This window comes from Lepisosteus platostomus, chromosome 4 (genome assembly GCF_059453375.1).
Source record: "Lepisosteus platostomus isolate fLepPlt1 chromosome 4, fLepPlt1.hap1, whole genome shotgun sequence".
Taxonomy (NCBI): Eukaryota; Metazoa; Chordata; class Actinopteri; order Semionotiformes; family Lepisosteidae; genus Lepisosteus; species Lepisosteus platostomus.
In genome coordinates this window covers 65,543,707-65,567,361 of record NC_142614.1, presented here as the reverse complement: position 1 = coordinate 65,567,361, position 23,655 = coordinate 65,543,707, and the positions used below count along the sequence as shown (strand labels likewise).

Genomic DNA, 23,655 nt, shown 5'->3' with positions numbered 1-23,655 from the left:
TGTTTTTAAAATATTTTTACTGCTTTTATACAATACTCTGTCAGGTTGTTCTTTATATCTGCTCTTCACATTCTCCTAAGAAAACTGGTGGCTTTTTTATGGAAAAGCACACCTCCGTACAATAATTATGCAAATAGGATAATGCTGTACATTTAAATGAAAAAAAAATACTGAACTGTGTCAAACAAATACTGAAGTGTTTTGACAAAGATGTAGAGATTCTTTCCTTCATAATTTCATTGTATGAAAATACAAATAAACCTTTTCATGATTCCATGTAACCATCATACAATTAAATAATAAAGCTTAACATGATTTATTTAAAAGCATTTGGTTTTATTTGGTCCTTTCTGGCGATGAAAGTTGGTTTCAATAATAATAATAATAATAATAATAATAATAATAGTTTTTTACTGCATAGAGATATTAATTTTTTGTGTAACATTATAAAATATTAGGAATGAAAACATAGACACTCATATAATAACATCAAAACAAGCACATATTTAGGAGAATATAAACCATAACCAAACCACCTTTAATTTCAATCAAGAAGCATCATTACCAAGATATCTAATTAGCCTTTCAGTGCCTTTTTAGGTAATCCCCTTACTATGACCGTGTTGTAGGTCACTAATTACTCTTATTCAAAAGATTCATGAATTGTCTGATTTCTTGATTTTGCCTATGATACATTGCTATTTAAAATGTAAATATTATTGTAGAAAAGGGTTATAAAAGTATTTTTTTCGTTGCCAATTATCAGTTTTACTTTATGTGCATATAACCTTATTCAACTGGCTTTTGTGAATAAACAGAATTATCCAGAATAACTGTGAAGAATCCACTGAAGCTTCCTCACACTTCAGTTTTCAAGAGGAATGCCAAATTAAGAAAAATGCTTAAACTATAAAAAAAAATCTATAAACAATTCAAGACGAATAATAATCACTAAAAATCAGATGACCAGGCTAACAACTACTCCATTTTATCTATTTTGACAGACCTCATTGTAATAGTTCTCAGCCTTGGCTGCACAGAAACCCTGTCTTGTGTTTTATTTATGACATGGAGCTCTCAATCAGTGAAGCTGTTCCAGCTGCAGTATCTTACAGTTGGAGGGGATAGTAATTGCTTTCAGCCCTACCTAATTTCTTCACTTTCATACCACCCCACATTCCCCACATTCGTGTGGGATGTAAGTAATTAGGTGTGTCTGATACAGTGTCATTTCCACCTGTATCTATACTACATTATCTTCTGATTAATTACAAAATTTGATCAAAACTTAGACTGAGTTGGCGACACAAATGTAATAATCATGCACATTTTGGCGTTATAAACCTGCCCTGTTGGAACAAGTCCTTTTAAAAGAGTACACCTTGTGTCTGTTGTTCCACATGTGATCCTGCCTCTGCTTTTGGTTCCAATTTGAGTATTCAATTAAACAATTTACCTAATTGTTTTCTAATGGAGACATACACAGTAGTTTTCTTAAGGTCATTTATGGTTGATTACACCAAAAATTAACGATACAGTGACACTGAAATATCCTGATTGCCTGGTTAGACATATTGCAATTATGCAGCTAATCCATTAGACCAGCTATGTACTGCACTGTATCTGGGAATGTGAGTGGAGCAAAAACCTGAAACCAGAAGACACTTGGCCCTCCAGGAAGTAGGTATGAGACTCCTGGCATAAGACTTAGAAAACCAAATCAGCTTATTCTGAATTAGCTGGATCAATAAGGCTTCGGTATTAGAGGCATAAAACACATCTACAAAGAATAAATAGAAAAAAAAACATTGTGTTGAAGCTCATCACCTAATGCACTCAGTGTGATTGCTTTGTAGAAGAAGGCTTAAATTAAGCTCCCAATACAGCTAACACAAATACAACTGCACAATCTGTGATTAAATGTAAACAAGTACTGTGGACCAATGCTTCTTGCAAAACGTTGAACGTTGAAGCCGTTCAAATGTTTTATTCCAAGGATTGTTTTTTCTTTGTTGTAGTGCTGCCAACAACAAATAAGCCATCATTCCAAGTAGCTGTAATCTGTTAACATGATCTCTATAAATAGGAAAACAACATATGAATGTTTCTTTATGACAGATAGTGACTATGACTCTGCATTCTGCTGAATTGTCCTCAAATATATGTAGAACATTTCTGATTGCAAGGTTCACATGCAGACGCTATATTAATGAAAAAGAATGGGACTACACATTCAGTCCACAGCTAAGATGGCACCACTTTGTGCTTATTCAGAAAGGATAATTTGGTAAAAGACATCCAGTACAAAACCAACTCTTCTGCTAGTGGCCAGTGGGATCCAAACAGCTGCACACGGTAAATGTGTCCCTTACATGGCATGCTTTATGAATTAATTAAGATGTGTTATTTAATCTTCGTCTACAGTTGCATCTATGCAAGCAAACCAGAAAGCCATGTGCTGTGAGAGTACTATGATGCACTTAACGCTCCAAGCTTTTCACACAGATTAAAACGAAGGTTTATCCCGTACGAGTTGATGAAATTGAGTTGAGTGCTGGCCTGTCCTTGTCAGTGTATCTCCAGCTCTGACAGCCCACACAATATAAAGTGCTGCTATCAGTGCACAAGGTGTTCCTCCAGGGATCCCTGTCTTACAGCTCTTTTCTCACCATGCTTCAGGAATCTTAGCATCACCTTTCCATTGCCAGACTTTCCCGAGTGCCAGAGAGCAGTCCGCAAAGGTTTTCTGGATTCTGCGGGAAGCGGTGTGATCATATCATGAGTGAGAAAGCATCTGGACCACCTCTGTGCGTCCAGATCCTGTCCTTCGTCGCAATAGTGTGCTTTGGACTCTACAGCATCATAAAGGGTGTTTCCTTTGGACTGTTCAACTGGTGGTACATCCTGGGGGCTTCCTGCATGGTTGCAGCTGCCTTTGCCTCCTTCCGCATTTATGAGGTGTGCATTCTCATGGCCCAGAAGGAGATGTCTTCTGGACTGGCCTCCAGCAACCCATAGAAGAAGGGGGAACGGGACTTCTCGGGAAACAAACAACAAATGTCTTCTTCGAGGCAATGACTGTCAAATTCTCATCCAGCTTCAGGGACACTCTGCAAAACCTCGGGGGCAGAAAGACTGGCTTTAAAATGGGAATCTTCTCTGAAGATCGCTTTTAGGCATCCAGAAAGGTTTCTGTCCATCGTAAGTTTGTCTAAGAAGTGGTGCAATAAACAATGCCATTGCTTCAATTTAATATTAAATGACACAAAGGCTTGCAACATTGCTGAAATTAATGAGTGTAATGCTTAACACATAGTGCTTACTTAAGTACTTAAAACTACATCCGAAATAGCCTAGTGTGGTGTGGCAATTATTTTTGTTGTTTTATGTGTTTTTGTTGTCTGTCTATAAAAATATTGAAAGTCTTGTAAGCTACGGCCTCCTCTGATCAGTGGAACACCTTTAAAATGGCCACATTTGAGAGCTAAAAAAATGAGAATTGCAGAAGTAAAGCATATCATTATAGCACCTGGTATTTAAGGTCGCTGGTCTGGAACACAGACTTGGAGCTCAGAGATGAAAGCCCTTAGTTGTTCTGACTTCTCTCACGCTAGCCACTGCCCAGTAAACACCGCTCCGCATCTTAAGACTCAACAGTATGCAGTAGTTAGCAGTTAGCAATTTGCTTATATTGACAAATTAATACGAAGCTGACAGTTTCCTAACCCACCGTCTTTCTTTGTACCATAACTGCAATGTGGGAAAAGAAGACGCTGAGGCAGCACGATGAAGTTCAGCGGTTTATTGAATTCACCCTCACTACTACAGTACGCAGCGTTGGGACTGCATTCCTAACCTTTTATACATTAAAACTTGCAGAATACGTGACAGGGAGCACAACAGGAAACAAAGAACATCCATGAGCAGATTTTCTTAGTAATCAGATGAAGAAGGAGACACCATAACGTGTTCACACACACGCGGGGGCAGTAGACGTTTTTTTACACACAGAAAGGTACAAAAGTATAAAAACAACTGCTCTCGGGCTCGACCGCGGCAGAGAAAGTGAGAGCACAGCTCTGGATTCCTCCTCGCTGGCCGCTGATACGGCAATAGTTGTCATACTGTACTTCATAGATGCTGGAACTTTCTACTGCCACAGCAGACAAAGGCTAACGATGCCACTGACGAGCTGGAGCGAAACTGCTGCCACAATAAATGAAAGACTGATAGCAATGGGCTTCGGGGAGGGTTGGGGAATCCCGTTAAACGTTTTGAATTGTTCCTTGCTTGTTTTGTAACTTCTGCCGTTCCTTGTGAATATCAAATTAAAAAAAAACTGATCTTAAAATAACTTGTTTCAGGGAAAGAGACCTTGGCTTACTGCAGTTTAGCAACTCCCCTGTTGTAAACCCTTGTATCAGCACCTGCAATGAAGAGTGGAAGGTGATAGCACAGAGTAAGATATAGTGCATATAACACAATTCAATCACCGTTTAAACTTCTTCAGATTACAATTTTTAAAATACAATTCAACCTCCTTCAATTGCCTTTATTTTCTAATTTGGGGTTTAATTTATGTTGCTAGACAAACTGGAGGAAAACACTTCATATGTTTCACCGTTTGATTGTTTTTTTTTAATTTATTTTGCTGTTATATCGCTTTTAGCCTGTGAAACGAAATGATTTTTGAGAGAACAGTGTAGAATAAAGCGGCACCCCGTTATGAAGCATGTTCTTCGTGTAAAACAAGTTTTAACCACTAGGTGGAACCCGGTATTGATTTAAAACTTATATTTTTGGATTCAAAGAAGTCTAGAGAGCCGGATAAAGTATGGTTGGTGGACTGACGATACCGTATTAAACGTAGATTCAACAAACCACTTTTGTATGCTAATAAAATCAAAATATCTGACCTTTCTTTGTACTGTTTCCTTCTACAAATTCTAGTATCGTATAGAAATGTATCTAGATAAATAGGGTGATAATTTCTTCATCATTGTAAGACGGAGCACCGACGTTTGAAAGCAGGGGGGAGTTAGTCTTAACCCCCCGACTGAGGTACACGTTTATTTCTTTACTTTTCATGAACATTAAACATTAAAAACATTAATTTTGTATTAAAAAATAAAACAAAAAGGTGCAAACTCAGTTTGTTCAATGTCAGTTTTTTTTTTTTGGGGGGGGGGGCTGAGTAATATAACTCAGGCCCCCATCAGTACGTTTTTTAAAAAAATTAAATACAAAAAAGGGAAAATACAACAAACAGGGGTATACTGTATACATACAAATAAACAAGGTAGCAACAAGTGAATGAAACGGGGAAAAAAAACCCAACAAACAAAAAAACACTTTGTCCATAGTACAGAGGTTATGTGGTGTTAGGGGTTACATTATATAAGTTTATATGCTAAAAGACTTATGTAGACCAACTCGCCGGGCTTACTTTTAAAATATTTTTCAGTGAATTAGAGTACAGTTTGAATGAGTTAGAAAATTCTTTAAAGCCCATATACTGTAGGATTAGTTTTTACTCTACACGTGTGTACAGTATGTAAAATTTTGCAAACAAGAGAATAACATTAACATTATACGTCTTTGTTCGGATTCGAGTTAAATGTACACAAATTTTACTATTGTATAGCCAAGAATCCCCAAAAGTAAGTACTTCTGTCGGCAACAAGCGTTTCTTCGAGAACCACTCTTCAGGCATCGCGCTTAGAGGAGTCTGCACGCATGTTACTCATTGCTTTCTGTGTCCATGTGTGCGCAGCAAAATGTGTTTTCAGAGGTACTTTGTCAAAGTCGACTTATATTTTATTGTGAAATTTAATCGATTTTAGGTGTCAAGAAATACGGCATAATTTGCAAACAAAATCGAAACGACACAATCGAGTTAGAACCCAGTAGAACTATCAAAGTTTGTAGCATTGTCTAACTTATCGGTTGTTGAACTGATTAAATAATTTATATATTATACAGCATTTAGAGGTAACACTTTCGAATACACCTTAACATATATAGTTCTAATGCATAAATAATTATACATTCACTTACAAAAGCAAAGGGATTTTTTCGCATTGCTTGAATGTGCGTCGATAAATTAATTACTTTAAATATTAAGGAAACGTTGCAGGCCTAAAGTGTTGTATCACGTTCCTTACATCTACAACGAAAAAATAAGTAGCAATGTACTCTGCCAGCAAACCATTTCAAATTACAACGACATTAGATGTAACCTAACAAAGTTTTTTTTTTACTAGAGTCACACCAAAGCGCCAACTTTATTGAGAAAAAGTGGCTTTCTTAACATTCTTTTTCTGCAAATTCCAAAAATGTGCAAATTGCATATAGACACCTGCCACGTCTCGAAGAAAATATACATAGTTTTCCTACCATCCAACCAGTATTTATACTGGCAAGACATGAATACTGATTCCTAGTACGGGAAGATCGATTCACGTCCCTCAGTTTGCGTAACAAATCATTAAATCACTTTCTAATGAGTTAGAATTTAACTGATCGATTCAACTTAAACGTGTCACTTGTTAAATATAATTTTGAGATCGCGTAGAACAGAAATTGTAATACCTTTCAGCCTCCAGAGATCTGAGATCCCTTAATTGAACAAATTACGTGCTTAACTGATCTGCAATTTACGAATGCTAGCAATTTTGCTAGGAATAGGTGATTGAAGTTCACCAATATAATTTTATGGATTGGGCTTTTTTTAAACTTGGCGGCCTGTTTCTAGACGCATTATTGATCATCGCTACTTTCAGTCTTATACTAATTCAACCACTTTTTAAAAAAAAAACTGGGTCTTGATTGCCCCGTAGGTTAAGGATATCCAATTACGTGAGTGCAGCCGTCCAAGATAAAAAAATCTACCTGTAGCCGCCGCCGCCCCCTCCGACCTCGGGGGGAAAGTGAACATAATTGGGAGGTTGTAGGTTATAAAATCGGTCTTTGCAAAGTTTCTCCCCCCCACCCCACATTTCTTTAGTTAACTCTAAACTGATAGCCTGGCCTATGTTAGCCGTTGATGCTGCCGTCAAGAGGGTATTTCGAAAAGATAGACTGTCCAGTTTTCAGATACGGCTTCTGCGAGCGGCCGTTCTGCCAGTACCGACATGACAAAGGGAGCGACAAAAAGCTGGCGCCCGTGTCACTGCCACCAAGAGCGCCGGGTAAGGAGCCAATGTTGGTAGTGTATTCCTGCAAGGCGTCGCCTCTTTGTAACAAAAGTGACTTTTGGAGCTAAAAAAAGAAAGAGCCGGTTTGTTTCGCTGCATGGACTCAGACCACGCAGATACTGCAGAGGCAAACGCGCGACTTGATCCGAATGGCACCCCCTCATTTGTATGACTGTAGTAATAAGTGGCTATCCTTAACTTTGTGGACAGCTTCACCTGGAACATTTATGTTTACTGGTGGCTTGGTAGAAGTAACCCACACACTTGCTGTAACACTTCAGAGTATTTTTTTCTAAAGATGTATCTTTAGGACTGATAAACGAACAGAAAACTAAAGGTTTTACGGTTAAAAGACCTACTGTAACGCGATTTTAAACCAAAAATGTGGAGTGGATGGCAGTTTTAGCTTAGTTTTAGGTAAGGGTGTTTCATTTAGGTACAGTAAGTGCGTTTTTCATATGCAACAAGGTGATGTTTAATAAGAAATTAAACAAAGCAGAACACCTCCTGCCGCTTTGATTTGTACTTCTCCGGTTCAGACCGTTAATGTGCTGCTATTAATGTCCCATTTAACTGAACTGGGCTGTATTTGCTTACCCTTAAGCATATATAGTAGACTTCTGGTGCTTATGTATAATTGTCTGTTCGCAATACTGCAGTATTGGACATATGACCTCAGATAACCTCTGAATGTGTTGTATGCTAAGAATTGTTACTATTTTTGCGCTTGGGGGGAGATGGCTAAATGAAGCAAATTAGATTTTTGTATAGGAGTATTTGGTTTTGAATTTCACACGATGTAGTAGTCTTTGCATGAATATGAAATAAGATAATGTGGGCTATTTCATTAACTTTTATGCAATAATAAAGATTCTGCTCAGTCCCAAGAGCTCACTCAGTTTAGGTAATGTGATTTGGTTGTAGTTCTTTCTTGAAGAATATCTGCAAAAAATTTAATGATCTAAAGCGCTCTTGGTTTCTATCCTCCCAAGTTTTATTGGTCTATAGTAAGATCTGTGAGCTGAATGGATGGTACATGAAAGTTGACAGCAGTTTCTGTGGAGTCACTTAGTAGCAGCAACATGTGGTTCATTGGTGTCATCATGCATGTTATAATTAATATACTAGCCTCAAAGAGGAAGGCTCTTGATCAGAGTGTGTTCTCAAATTACCTGTGAAGAGCACCAGTTATATTTGTGAGGAAGTCTGTGATGGGGAGATGGAAGACAGTCACTGTCTGTAATGATCTGTGTGGTGTTTTATTAATTCTATGGGGATTATGGTACATCAGGTGGTGTGCTATAACCTCTGTCCAGGCTGTATTGTTGTCCCCTATAGACGGTAAATCACTGGAAGGTGCCTAATTTTATGTCATAGAAAAAAACATAATAGGATAAGTTATTTTCCAAAACGGATCTTGGTTTTTAAGTCAACCAGTGGATGAACAGGTAGGACAATAGCCCATGACATCCTGTAGGTGTAACTGGACTTGGCACTGAGCAAGTTACAGAAGAAAAGTGCCCCCACCTCCTGTCTAGATTTGTGTGAAACTCTGCTGATTTAGCTGAGCCTGCAGAAGAGGACCTACTCCCTTTGCATGGCGTAATTATTTGCGTTCTAGGGAGGGATACTGTGTGTGCTCAGACCGTGCGATTGACCAGGATTAAATTCCTGCTGAGACAACTGCACTCATTAGACAGGTGTGAAGCACTTAGTCTGAGAAGCATAAAATAAGAATCTGGGAAATGGAAGCTGGGAATAGCAAGTTTCATTTTTGCATGTCCATCTTCTCTACTGAGTTTGGACTGTGTGTACTGTATGCATAGGAGTAAGCTGTAATAAAGTGTTAAGAAACAAGATTGTTCTGAACAAATGCTTTTCCTTTTTTTTCTGCAGGAACTGGAAGAGATCACATAACCCAGTACAAGGCTTGTGGTGGAAGTGTGAGTAAGCCAGCAGCACTATCTGAAAAGGATCACAGCCTTTTGGAGCTCGAAAGGATCAACAAAGCAATTGAAACTGTCAAATGTGAGGTTGAAAAAGAGCAGAAGAAACTGTCGCACTACAAAACCCTTCAAGGGAAGGCGGGCGTGGCTGGTTCCTGTCCTAAACCAGTCCCTGTGCTGCGGCCTTCTGAAGAGAGCCCCATGGACGACCATGGCAAAAGTAGACGAACAAGTTCTAGTCATTCACAGGCCTTGAGTTCTACATGTTCTGCCAGTAGCAAGTATGTGATTGATAAATCCAAGCCAAGAACGGATTTAGAATATGACCCTTTGTCCAACTATTCCGCATATTTGGGGAACCACAAACAGTACCATTTTGACGAAGAGAGAAGGGGAAACAAAAGGATGCGAGAGGATACTTTTGAAGACAAGGCTGAAGTGTTAAATACAGAGCTGGAGTCGCAAGAGTCTGATGATGATGGTGTCCTCGTCATTGATATCCCACCTCTGGAGGCCGATGAAAAAAAGCCCAGATCCTCAAAAAAGAGTAAGGTAACTGAAAATGAAAAATTAATACTAGCTTCTGAAGATGCTCAGGTACCAGAAGAAGCCCCATATAAAGATGCCTTAGGTCCAGTTGTAGAGTGTGAGACAAGTTTATCTACTATAGCAGAAATCTCACAAATCTGTGATGGTCAAGCTTCTTTACAGGCTGGCGGTGTAGACCTAAGGAGTAAAGGTGAGATCTTGCACATTGGAGCCGCAAGTAAGTCCTTGTGTTCAGGAAAAAATGAAATGCGATATGTCAAGTCCTGCTTGAATGAAGATGAACCTCTTCAAACACCAGGATATGCGTGTGCCTTAGTTGGGTCTCTTTGGAATCTCGCTCCCCAAAAGGAACATGATAACTTGTCAATTGCAGCCAAGATAAGTCAAGAAAAGGCTGAATTGGACTCGACGAAGAAGAGCACGGAGCAAGAAAGGAGCAAGCAACGAGAGAGTGTAGACAGTCATCTACCGTTGCCATCCTCGGTTATTCAAAAGTTAATGCAGCCACTGAAGTCGCAGGCCCCTGCTGGAATCAACTCTGTCACAGAAACTAAATGTGAAGTTCAGGACAAACCTCAACAGTTCAACACCATGCCAAATACATGTCACACGCGCCTGCAGCCAACGTCGGGCGTGTCATTAGGCCAGAGAATGCCACAGCTGGACAATCCAGTGTCGGCTAGCCTTTGTCTCGATGAAATTGGCCAGCAAAAGAAGCCCGAACAGGCAGCCGTTGCTGGCGATTTGGCTGATCTCGAGTTTCAGCGAAAACTGGCTTCAGTCTGTGCTCCAGAGCCTTCAGCCAGTGAAGTGGAGTGCGGCTTGTCCAATGCAACTCCCACACCCGTGGAAACAACAACCTGCCAAGATTCCCCAGTCGATCTGGCTTCCGATTATTCAGATCTAGATGTGGATTTATCAGATAGTGACCCGATGGAGGAGTGTTACCGGATATTTATGGAAGACAATGAATCCAAACTAGAAGATCCATCAAGTGGAAGCACACCTGTAAGTTTTGTAACATTTTACTAAGTTACACACCACAGAATAGTATTGAGGAAATAAGTCTTGGAATTTCGTTAGGTGGAGGTCGCCGATGAAGGTAAAACTGAACTGGAGAAGAAACCTGACCTGATTCCCGGCCAGAAGCGGAGAGTTGCACATGTGTCCAAATATAATGAGGTACTATGTTTAAGCAGTCCTTTTTAAAGTTTGTGTGAAGCATTTGTACTTGGTGTAACGACGTGTAGAAGGGCTCGGTGACCCGAGGGAGTTGTGGGAGTGGGAATCTAGATGGTCTTGAATTTGGCCGCAGCACAGTGGTACTTTGGTTTGGAAGAGCTGTCTGCTGTCTAGGAAGTGGTGCTGTACTTGCTTGGAGACCACAAGCAACTGGGATCAAATTCCAAGAGGTGTAGGGAGAGCGGCCTGCGTCACGAACAGTTGCTCCATTTATTGTAAACTCAAAGTATTTGCTATTTACAAACCAGTTTATAGGCTTTACATTTGTAGTATATGTAAGTGTTGCAAAATATGAAGTGTTCAGCTCATTTTAAATGTTTCCTGTGATATTGGAGTTTTCAGTGGGTGATTGTAGGTCTTAAGCCGCAAACACTTTGAGTTCAGAATGGAGAAGGGATAAGACTGTAACAGTGTGAAGTACCATATTGTAGCTCTTCAATCTCTAACTTCAAGGGGTGATAAAGTTTAGAAGACTTTAGAAGTTTGACAATTGCTATAAGTAACACCTGATATTTCAGGTATTTAGAAGTCTAATAATTTTTCATTTTCTTTTAGGCAGCATCAACTGTGGTATGTCATACCCCAGTTTATTTCTTCTAATCTTTTTTTTAGTTGATGTATTTAACATTTGATGTGTGGGGTGAAAGGTTTACTGAATATGTTGCTTAGATATCCTGCTCATGTTATGAATGTACTATAGCAGTAGCATTTTGAAAATTGACTCTTTGAACTTGAGCTTTAACAACAGATATACCAAAATTCCAGCATTCTGAACAATTGCAAGCAAACGTCTGATAAGCTGTTTAACTGCATAAATCCCAAATTGTTTCAGGTCCCATTTCTCTTAGACTGTGGTGTGGACCCTTCAAAAAGAAGCAGATGTCTTGAATTGTTTAGGTTTTCATTAAGGAATTTCCACAGAACCTGGTGACTTGAAAAGAAAAACCTGGTTTGCTAGAATATCAGAAAGTGCATAATGGTACAACATGCATAAACTGCCCTGTTACGTGTACTATGAGATTTGACGTTTTCCAAACCAATTCCACTTTTGCAGAAAGGCTAGTACAATACACAGTATGTGTGAATTGTCTTTAATAGTCAGGATTATCCAGCTCTGTACTTTGAAGAATAAGTGGGTTGAATTTTTAGTACATTTCACTTCTGTTCAATTGAATTACAGCAAACCTGTTTTACAGTGAAGGATGATCGAATTGTAAGTAACTTAATATTTGCTTTCTGACAGATCTTGGTATCAGGTGCTGGATGAACCCAAAGTACTAAACGAATTCTCCTTTTGTCTTCTGACAGACAAACAAAATCAGACAGCAACAGATTGTTATTCCATTCAGAGAGGCACCATCCCAGCTGGCCAATCCAACCAGAATCCAGCTTTTACAGCAGCAGGCCTCCGTGTTGACGGCAGCTGTCAAAGGGGGGCAGGCTTTCGTTGCCGCGACTACAGGGCAAAAGAAACCCGTCACGGTGGTCCCCTCTGCACCTCTGCCTGCTCATGTGCAAACCGGTGTGTTGCTTTGGCTCACTAGAAATGGAAGTATAGCAATACAATGCTCATAAAAAAAGACCTGAGGACACAAACAGTGCTTAAGGCCATATGTAAAAAGGTTGACAAATGTATATCTTCAATAAACGTCTTGGCCCTTCAGAAGTAAGTTTATAAAACTAGGTATAATAAATAATAAAGTTATAATAAAGTGTATCTGATTAATATCCAACTATAAACTCTAATTGTTTTATGAATAAGTCTTGGATTGGGGGGGGACTGATTAAAACAATTCTAACAGGTGCAATTACTCTTCTTCCAGCACATCTAAATGTCATACCAATTGGCATGGCAGTACCTTGGACCACAAATGTGCACTTTATCATCCCTGAAGGAAACATAAACCTACCAGTCACTCAAGTTCCAGCCCCCCAGCGTGCTGCGTCATACACCCCTGCTAAGGTCACTATTTTTGCAAAGTTGGTTGAATTGTGAATTTCAGGAAGGTTCTTCAATTATCCACCAGGCCTGTGATTCAGTTTTTTTTTAAATTTATTTCAGGTGGTTGGTTGTTCTTTAATAGCTGACAACACTGTGTAAACCACTGTCCAATTTTGTTTTCATTAACAACATAGCTCTTGTCTCTTTTGTATAAAGCTAAAGCAAGCCAAATATTCTAGGGGAGGTGTAGTGTGGCAGTGGGTTTATTCAATTCCTTTTGTTTAAGGAGCATTGGTAGTTACAATTGGAGCACCATGTTTTATAGCTTGGTTGTTGTCCTGTTGGGAGATGGGTAACCTGTTGCTTGTATAGGCAATTTCCACCAAACGGAAACCAAAGATGCCTGCTGAGGCCAGTTCAAAAGTACCACATGATGTCCGGCAGCGTTATGTCAACCAGTTCCTGGAGGAGTTTCTGAAAACGTCCTTCACGGTCAACGAGGCATTTGAGAAGGTTTGCATTGGGGCTGCTTCATTGTTTAAAATAAAATACTGTCCTTAAATAGGTATTGTACCTAATCATTTACAGCAACCAACCATTTGACTGGGTTATATTTGATATATACTCCTTGTTAACTGTGCTCAGTATACAGTAGGTCTTTAAACTTTTGACATACCTCACTTTCGCAGATGACAATGATCTCTTCCCTAGGCGCTGGCTGAAGAAAAGGCAGTGTTTGACCGTAGCGCCAACAAGCTGAAGTACCTCAGTATAGCTGTGAACTCCCTCAAGAGGCTGAAGAACCAGAGTCACCTTCCTATAAAAAGTTTGTTTTAATCCAACTTTATTTGGCTATGAATTTAGTTAAAAGTTGTCTGGAAGCACAAAATGTCACCCAAAACTGTTCTCAAAAGTTGCCTTTTGATTTAATGGGTTAATGGTTACAGATTGTAGGCAAAATGTACTGAGCATCAAAAACTTAATACAGCAAAATTACAAAGATATCTAAAAAAGCTCGATCTATAATAGCAGGTGCACTTATTTTTATTGAATAGGAATGGTGGGTAAATGAAACCACACAATGAACATTAAATGTCTCCTGTGACGGTTGTGGGTTAGTAGCATGTGTTGCCACCATTGGACACAAATTGGGTAGAAACCCAGGAGATTACAGGCATTTGTGATTCTTTTACAATGCATGGCATTCCTGGATATTTTTTTTTTCTGCTGTAGGTACAGATGCCTGTGCCCCAGGATCAAGAGGCAACACAGTTGTTAGCCCTGGACTGCTGCAGACAAATGGTGAGTTTTATTAAGATGTATACTTTAATGCCATTCTAAACTAAATTGAGACTTCATTGTGCCAATTTACATGCACAATTTACTGGCTGTGGTCAGTAGGAATGCATGTGTGATCTTTTCCTATTTTTTTCCCACCATTTAGATGCAGCATTATATGAGCAACTGAAGGAGCATGTTATGTCTGAAGAGATGTTGAGAGAGAATGGCTACCCTTTTCAGCACCCAAGTAAGCCTGGTGCTGCTATACTGTATGGTCAGAGCACCAAGAGAGGCAGCACTGACCGTAGGTATCATTTCTTTCCCTGCTTTGGTTATTGTAAATTTTATTAAAGAAATTGGATAATTTTAATACCCCATAAGTCTGAAACACTAAGCAGAGGGCAGAAGTTGAAACTAAAGGTAAGTGCATTTAAATTTGAGAAGAAGGAGTTATTTTACCTAAGGGATCGTAGAATTGGATCATTTAACTACAATTACCAAACAGGCAAGAGGGTCAAATGGCCAAAGTAACTTGTTTGTAACCTTTTTAATGCAAGTGAGGGGAAGATGAAGCATTTACAAAACTTTTTTTAATCCCTTATAGTGTTTAACCAGCTTTTTTTCCTCCTCCTGAAGCAATTCTTTCAACTTTATAGCAATGACTTTTGTTTTGACTAGAGGTTCCAGTTACTAACTTATTAGCGCAATCTGAAATTCCCAGCTTTAAAGCGAATCTGCTGTCGGTGTGGGGCCTCTTATTCTGTGAGCCTCTCTGGGAAACATATTCGAAAGGAAGAGTGTAACTACCACTCTGGAAAAGTCCTGAAGAAAAAGAGTGAGTAAAAGAAACTCTTCACAATGCACTTGCAGATTGATGTATTTCAGAGCTGCAAAATATGTCTGTCGTCTCTGTGAAATTCATATTTACCAAGGTCTAGCCTGATTTTGCTAAAGTGTCAAAGTGGTCCACAACCTCAGTACACTGTTTACTACCTAATGCCTAATAAAACATGGTTTTTCAGCATTAAATAAATCCTCAGTGGGTTATATTATGCACCAATTTCATTCTTTCGCATATATTTAAAAAAAAGCTACAAGGAGCATTTTTCTGCAGATCATGAAAGTTTTGTGCAAAGTAGTCAATTGCATTCTTATGTAATTTTGTGATACAACGAGAAAGCAAGATTTAATCTGTCATTGCAACGCTGCTTTTTTAGTTCCTGGTGGCATGGATACCCGATACAGCTGCTGTGAAGGAGCAATAGGGACTCCTGGATGCCAGGTTTTCAAAGTACGTTTTGTACAGGTATATTAATAGGTTATCAATACTGAAAATGTAGAAACCCAGAACATGACAGGCATTTGTAAATCTTTTTCCACCTTCACATTTGAAAGACATGAATATCTCCTTTTTGTCTTCCTCTTATTGCTTTTAAAAAGTTATATAGTACTCAACAATGCTTTGCCGAGTGTTGAAATGGTCTTTGGAATGATTAAAAACTGAGGACATCAACATTGCAAAAGAATATTACTGTTGAACCCTCTTCCTTAAATTTGTTCTTTTTATACATCATAAATACCACTTGCTAGAGTTAGAGTACTCAAACCAAAGCAGTATACCATAACACAAGTAGTTCAAGAAGGTAGGGTTTAATCCTTGCTGAAGAGAGGAGAAAGGAAATAACGATTTGACCGTGGAGCCGCCTTCTTGTGTTATCATAACACAAGCTGAACACGTACAGTATGGAACAGTTCTCACTTGAAGTTTTTTTGAGAAACTAACAACTATGGATTGTGTATGTTACGTTTGGTGTCATTTTGATTCCTTGATCATGACTGAAATTCACTGAGTATGCAGTAAAACACTGGGTGTGTTGATCAGGCAAAAGTGATAAGGTGGATTTGATTGATGAATAGAAGCAGGTAATAGGTTTATTCCATGCTGGAAAAAAAGAAGAAAGAAAACAACGTTTCGGCTGTGGAGACTTCTTCAGGTGTGTGAAGAAGGTGTGACACCTGAAGTCTCCACGGCCAAAACGTTGTTTTCTTTCTTCTTTTTTTTCAGCATGTAATAAACCAATTACTTGTTCCTTTGCAGCCTACGCATGCTGACGCAACTACCCACCTGAACTTGATTGAATGTCAAGCCTTGTGAAAAACAAAAAGGAACCAATATCCCCTACTGAACAAGAGTACATTTGTGCCTTCAGTATACTAAAGACTATATTTAGACCTGTGCACTTCTTTTGGAGTGATCATAATTATGGAGCTAAACAAGATAATCTCAGGGATCATGAATCTTGACACCTTGCTAAAATAAATGGGGAGGTTAAAGTGTGATGTCAAGGCGTGTTAAGATGCTACAGGATTCCACTTATGAGTAGGATTACCACCCTTACAGCCTTCCAGTTTCTAAGAACACTTGACTTGATCAGAACTGAGATCGGAGATCCATCAGAATGATGCCTCAAAAGGCTTTGGTTTGCCAGTAGGTGCCACTCATCCCTGCAGTTAAGAATTTCCAAACCATATGGATTTGAGCTGCCATCCTTCACATGAAATACAGCAAGGTCCTGACCACTGCCTCATTGACAATCCAGTATCCAAAGATCAGTGCTCTGGTGAAAGGTGTCCGAGTGATGCCAGTGACAGGGCACTTAAACAGTGATGACTGCATTCCTTTTCAGAGAACCAAGGTCTTGAAGACCAGCCTTTAATGAAAATCTAAGACCCTAAGGCACTCAGCACTGTGGTTTTAACTAGTTGGAGAGTCGTCCAGTTCCCCAAAAGCTCCACATGTATTGGAGATGGAGCTTTCTGCTTCTTTGACCATTCCTCTCCTGATAGAGCTTTTGACCATTTTTTGAGTAAACATTTAACATTATAGAATAGCATTTTTGTATGGGAGGGGGAATGCATGATTCTAATTAGTATTGGAAAATAAGGGTATCTTTTTCATTATCTTGAGTATTTAAAAGGGGGTTTTACTTGTTTTCCATATTGGTAAATTTGCAAGCACTTTTATAAATTTACATTTTAATATCCCCTGTTGGTCAGGCATGACAATATGCAATATTTTTCCCCCCCTTACAGCTTCATGTACATGATGGTCTAAAGGATGACCTCGAGTGCTTTGTAAAGACTTTTTCCAAGCCTGTTTCTTCTGGTGGAAACCCTGGTGTGTTTGCAGTGGACTGCGAGATGGTGAGAACATCTGTACTTGATGGCTTGGTCGTTGAGTTTTAAAACCTTTTCTTTTCAGTATCCACTGTTAAGCTATACTGTACAATATCTATTTCTAGTGCTATACAACCCAAGGCCTGGAACTAGCCAGGGTTACAGTGGTAAATTCCAGTCTGCAGGTTGTCTATGACACTTTTGTTCAACCGGACAATGAAGTCATTGACTACAATACCAGGTACGACCACTTTTTTTTAATGGCAAATAACATTTAAATGAGCTGATTTCATGAAGTTACAGTATGCGTATGTTATATGTTGTGGTTGTACGACGTTTATTTGTGAAATATGTATTGTTGGATAATATGAATGAATTCTTGGTGTAAATGTGAAGTGTGTTCTCTTGTTAAAAGGTTTTCAGGAGTGACTGAAGCTGACTTGAAGACCACCAACACCTCAATCCGTGATGTCCAAGCAGTGCTGCTGAACCTTTTCAGTGCAGAAACCATATTAATCGGGCACAACTTTGATTATGACCTTTGTGCCCTAAAGGTAGGACAGTACACAGCATGCTTCCCACCCCCACCCCACACTTTGAGAAGCTGCTATAAATAAGGATTGTTTCTGAATTTTGGTGAAAGCAGAGAATTTATTCTGGGTTGAGTTTGTTTTTTAGATCTCTTAGATTTTTGGTTGAGTTTATGCAAATACATGTACAAAATTAATATAATGAGCAAAAACCTATGATTATATTTTTAGAAAATAGAATGTCTTGGTCATATTAATCAACATTAATATTTTGAGAGTTCAAAATGTTGAAGTAGTTTTTATGCCTCTTGAACCCCACTGTATATTGGTGGGATGACATGGCTTCTTGGGCTCAGAGATGGAGATGTGATAGAATGACTTCTAGGGCTTGGCGATGTGATGGAATCCCACAAGACTATCTGTAACCTGCTGCAAGGCACGTGTTGCAGATGTCACTGCTGAATGCTAGCTGGACACGTGCTACAAACCTGTAACTTTCACCATAGCCCATTTCTGTTGACCACCATTATGCATGATGAATTTATTTTTTCTGTCAATTGGAAAACAAATCAGACTAATGGGTTTATCACCTGCTACTTTTTATCGCTTAGGTCTACAAAAAAATTGGAAAACATATTTGGAAGGGGTTGGGGCATAGGTTTGGCCAAAAACTACACATTTTTGCCCTTCCAGAAGTGCATGAATTAGCACAAAGCAAATTGCTTGACATAAACAGAACTGGTTTACTCAATCCACAACTGGATTTTTTTCCCTCCACCATCTAAAACATAAAACAAATTACAAGACTTTATAATACCATGTTGTTCAAATATTCCTCCCTTCCCATATTTCTATCTAATCTCCTAGATTGCATGCTGTAATTTGTGGCCTTGATTATTCACAACAGACTCAGATCGTGGTCTAGAATTTGAAGTTGGTGTTTCCCCAGGTTAACGTCTGACTTCTAACCCCACTGAAATAAACTGGGTAGATATATTTCACTTCACTACAATAAAACACCAGAGTTTAAATCCCCAAAATGTATTGCTATTGTATGTTCCAGCTCCTTCACAGCACTGTTGTTGATACTGCCGTGGTATTTCCCCATCGCCTGGGTTTGCCACACAAGAGATCACTTAGAAGCCTAACTGCAGACTACCTTAGAAGAATAATACAGGAAAGTGGTAGGTATTACACTAACAAACAGTGCTTTCCTCTAGTATTTCTGTAACATTAGGACTTATGAACAGGTTCCTCAGCAGTTGATTTTGCATTCTTTTAACTTTACATTCTCCTGTTAATTTCAGCTGTAGATGAATTGTTAAATTCCAGTGGCTTCCCATTTTCTGGTTTGTTTAGAGTTAACAAGCACTACAGATGACTTTTTTCATAGATCCTAATTATTGCTCACTTACTACAGAATATACCGATGCTGTTTTTGTTCAATGACTTAATAGAAAAGGGGGCAAAACAGGTCTGTCAAACTTTAATGCCCTTAATCTCTTTACATGTCTTCACAACAGGGGGATCTACTGTACCTCCAAAGACTGAAACCTGGACTGTCTTCAGATTAATTCATTTTTGTTTACAGTTGAATGTTGGTTAGGGTTTTTTTTTCTTTGGGTGACTGCTTTTTTTTTTGCAACAACTAGATTAAAATAATTTAATCCAATGCTTCATCTTGAAAGAAATAAACTATTCCCTTTTGTTGTTTTGGCCTTTCTACTATTTTTTTACTGTGGATTATCTAAGGCACATTTTTAGGCCCTAGGTCCCTCTTAGAGTGATACTGCCAATGAAAATCAAACCACGGAGCAGTCGTGCTAAAACCCTTTGAATTACCGTGCCAGTCCCAGTCCCCTTTACAACCTGCCCATTTTGCAAGATAAGGGATGGAATGGTAGTAATCTTTTTATGAAGTACTAGAAGAGGAGGTGAAGGCAGGTGTGGGAAAATATGAAAATGTAGGCTGGAACCCTTTCAGGATTGAACATTTAAACAGGGGTACAGCTGTTCCATGTGGAATTATGCTCACTGTGGTTTGAATAAAGTATTTCAGTGGAGACCAGCTCAGACTGAAGAGAAGGTACAGGTGAATAGATACAATTTGAACCTGCTGCTTAAAAACCAGCACAGACTGACACTTCAATTTGTCAGGGGTTTTGTGTTGGTGAGCCTACCTACCACTTACTGATTGGGCCTATAAATTCAGACACGTCAAACGGGTTAGTACATTTTGAGCAAAAATATGCTGCAGACAATCACAAGGGTGGGTTCTTTTCTTGCAAGCAAAGTACAACAATTGCTTTAGGTAGTATAAAGACGTTCTCCAGTGGTTGAGAGCTAAAGATGAGATTTTGTTGATATGGTAAGATGCTCATATTAAAATTCTTGACTTATCACATTTAACACATGCTGGTTTTCTCTCTAATGCAATACTTCAGCCTTTTTTACTTCCAGGATGAGATTTTGCAGTTTCCCATCCACCTTTTTTATGATGTCCTGGTAGCGATTATATTGTTTATATATACAGCTGCAAATATTTGTCATTACACTGGAAGAAATAGCTGGTGGGAGGTAAAAATGATTATCCTAGTCTGCCCACATTTGAAAGGGCATTACTTTTTTTTTTAAATCCTTCCTATAGGCCCAAGTTTAAAAAGTTTATGAAGTGATCAGGACCACGTTTCTTTGTTCGTCTAGCTAGAAAGGAGTAAGAGTTTTTTTTTATCAACCTAGAAATAGAGCTGCTGAACTAAGCCCATATCAAAATGGAATAGCTATGGATTTGAATTTCATTGCCATTTTAGCTGTATAAACATTTATCCAGTAAAATTGACTGACTCCTTTGCAATGGACACTGGAAATACATATTCCACCTTGTGCTTTCCAATGTTTGCAAGGCACGTCCGTGATTACAGCTCTTGCATATTCTTAATTTTCATGTGTAGCGTGCGATGATGAATTTGGCCGAGCTGCTGCTGGTGAGCAATAACTGTTCTGTCCTTGTTGGAAAGACCTATCCTGGCCTTGTCCCTCCTGCTCTGGAGCAAGGAGAAGCCGAGTGAGGAGAATCTACAAACTAGTGCATCACATGCTCTATGCATTTCAAAAACTAAGTATCCAAGGTGGCCCCCTTGGTAAGAGCAATCTTAATACAGGCAATCTCTGGATGCATTACTGCTGTACTCTGTAATGTAATCTGTGAGCAGAGCTCTGTGCGATCACAAAGGCATTATGCAGAAAAGCCTCTTCCTTCTACAATTCATTCTGTGATTCATACAGTTATTTGTACTAATTCAAATAATTTGTGCCACAAGACTTGGGGCAGAGGCTGAACCTTTTGAATTAGGCACAATTTTTGAGAGGTTGAAGGTTAAAGAGTAATGGCATTTCAAAGCTACATGTGTCAGTCAGTGGTTAACATTCCTACACCTGATGAACTTTACATTGACACACTTTTTTTTATGGAAGAACAATAATGGAAAGTAAAGGTTTGAGATTTTAATCTCACTTTTGCTTCTGAAAGTGGTACTGGAGTGTCCCTAATGGGGAAAACCTTTATCCCTTCTTCTGTTCCAAATTTCTGGATCTATCCTGGTCTGGTTTCCCTTCATTGTCTGCATAGTTATTACAGGCTCAGCTCGTATCCTGAAGAGCCAAGTTAATGTTTTGTTTTCCTTTTTGATGCAGTTGATGGTCACGACTCCAGTGAAGATGCTACCGCATGTATGGAACTGATGTTGTGGCAAGTAAAGGAAGATGCAAAAGTGAAAAGATGGTGATCACTGTGTAAAATAAGGCTTCTGTATGGCATTACTGTACAGTATGAGTATTTTTGTCTGTATTTTGTTTTGTTGTTGTTGTTGATGCTTCCAGGAGTTTATCTGCTGTTTAATGATCTTCTAAAGAAACGAGAGATCACACACCGTTTACACATGTACTGTACCTGCTGTTAAGCATCTTTTGGGAAATTGTTTCCATTCCATTTTGTTTTGGTCAGTTTACTGTCCCTCCAGAAGGGTGATTAAGTATTGCTTGGGAACATGCCTGTCTGATTTTTTTGTTGTTGTTGTTCTAAACTGGGAATTCCTAACTCTGGTCTTCAGGATCTAGAATCTGGCATCTAGCATTCTAAAATCCGATTTCTTCTAAAGTTCTAAGCCTCTCTGTCTAGGAGAAGTTTTAAAAAGATGTGCTTAAAGTTTAACTGGCCAAAATTATGCTGCCTTCATACCCTTCAGCTACTACCCATAGACGGATGTGGAAAACCTGCTGGATTTTGGACATTGGGTCCACAGTTAGGAACACCTATTCAAAATGAAAATGTAGCTTAATCATGTTATAGAAAAGGCACCACTGGATAAAATGTTTTGCCTAGGGCACAGGGCAGCTGCAGCAGAAATTTCCTTGGACACATTTCAGCTGTTAAGTGAAACAAGTAAATGCACACTTAAAAACTGGTGTTGTGTGGTGTTTAATCGAGCCCTAAAGGGAGCTTCTCGCTAAGACATAGCACTTCAGTACTTACTGCCGATTCCTCCTCCCACTTCAGTGAGCAAAAGGTAAAGGGCTGTAATTTAATAACTAAAACTTCTGTACAACATTCACAAAGCAAAAAATATATATATACAGTATGATCATATTGATAAGGGGTAGCTACACTAATGGTCTGTATTGAGACTTTCTCAAGGCCGAGAACGATTTAACTATAACTATCACTTAAACGGAAAACTATTTTTCTAAACAATGAGCTGGGGGAAGCTAATGTCCCTCCTACTCACATGGACCTGAGTTCCCTTAATTGGAAAAAAAAAATTCTTGAAACAATGTGGTATTTCTAATCGGTGGAGGAAAAAATGGGCAATTCATTGTGACCCAGTAACACTACCTCACTTGAATTGCACTCAGTGAGGTGTATGAACTGAGCTATGACCAATAAACATGAGGAAAAAAGTACATTTTCATTGTCATCTGGTACATTGTCATTTCTGCCTGTATGATGTTTATCTTAGAAAGGTAACTAGTGTTAAGTTTATTTTAGTCACAAAAGGGAACAAGTTAAATAGTTGGTTCGGGGAGTGGGGGTAATTTCAAGTTGTTTTTCAAGTAATTTTCAAGAGCAAGGTGCAATTACCACTGGTAATTAATTAGAACTCAATCATGGACCCAATTGGAACAAAAGCCAAAAAGATGTGGAGACCTTTGGTTAAGCAAGGCAAATTGTAAAAGACGGAGAAAAGTAAGAAAGTACTATTTTGTTGGGGTTTTTTTTAAAATCAAATATATACTTCATGGAGGGCACATGATGCTGTTATCAATAATTGACTCTAACGTATCTGGAAATGTAAACCGATTGATGCAAAAGGAAATGCAAACATTTGTAACAATTCTTTAGGATAACGTACTATATAAAACGTTTAATGATTATTCATATTAAATTTGCCCACTAGTTTCATTTAGAAAAATCTGACATTATACTGCTTAAACTGCATCATAGTTTGTTTTTCCAGGGACTTCCAAATTGAGACTAAGTGTTAAATTAAGGCACTTTTCTTATGTATTTGAATTACTCTTTTAGTTCGGTGTTGTAAAGCACCCCAAAAATAGTTTTTTTGCTTGCTTTAAGCTTTAGCCTACCTGTGAAGGACCAATTATAAGCAAGAAGTGCAAAATCTGTGGTCTCTTCCATGACATTTTTTTAGTGTCACATCACTTGTAATGTGAACATGCATGGGCAAACAGTATCATTACTTACTTTATATGTTTTGGCCCATGTTTAGTTGTATTGA

The 23,655-nt window shown here is 38.7% G+C and overlaps 1 protein-coding gene across 2 annotated transcripts; it reads left to right on the top strand.

Moving 5' to 3' along the window:
* The first annotated feature begins 6,664 nt into the window (after window positions 1-6,664).
* On the top strand, window positions 6,665-22,822 carry LOC148673629 (RNA exonuclease 1 homolog). Of its 2 annotated transcripts, none has more exons than XM_088630312.1 (16): window positions 6,665-7,190; window positions 9,093-10,699; window positions 10,775-10,873; window positions 12,242-12,455; window positions 12,757-12,896; window positions 13,248-13,388; window positions 13,587-13,701; window positions 14,109-14,177; window positions 14,320-14,460; window positions 14,878-14,991; window positions 15,374-15,447; window positions 17,250-17,360; window positions 17,459-17,574; window positions 17,749-17,887; window positions 18,927-19,047; window positions 19,387-19,574. In XM_088630312.1, the coding sequence occupies exons 1-16, from the start codon at window positions 7,046-7,048 to the stop codon at window positions 19,467-19,469; spliced, it is 3,429 nt and encodes a 1,142-aa protein (XP_088486438.1). In that variant the 5' UTR covers window positions 6,665-7,045; the 3' UTR covers window positions 19,470-19,574. The 2 variants fall into 2 exon arrangements, with proteins under 2 accessions (XP_088486438.1, XP_088486437.1); XM_088630311.1 differs by lacking the exon at window positions 19,387-19,574 and adding an exon at window positions 21,557-22,822 and having other exon boundaries at window positions 6,666-7,190.
* The last annotated feature ends 833 nt before the right edge of the window (window positions 22,823-23,655 follow it).

Bases quoted from the DNA above. Each gene is read 5' to 3' on its own strand.
- LOC148673629 (XM_088630311.1), top strand. From the start codon at position 7,046: ATGCTGCCGTCAAGAGGGTATTTCGAAAAGATAGACTGTCCAGTTTTC. The intron at 10,874-12,241 runs GTACTATGTTTA...GTCTTCTGACAG, and splicing joins ATGTGTCCAAATATAATGAG to ACAAACAAAATCAGACAGCA. The intron at 17,888-18,926 runs GTAGGACAGTAC...TGTATGTTCCAG, and splicing joins ATGACCTTTGTGCCCTAAAG to CTCCTTCACAGCACTGTTGT.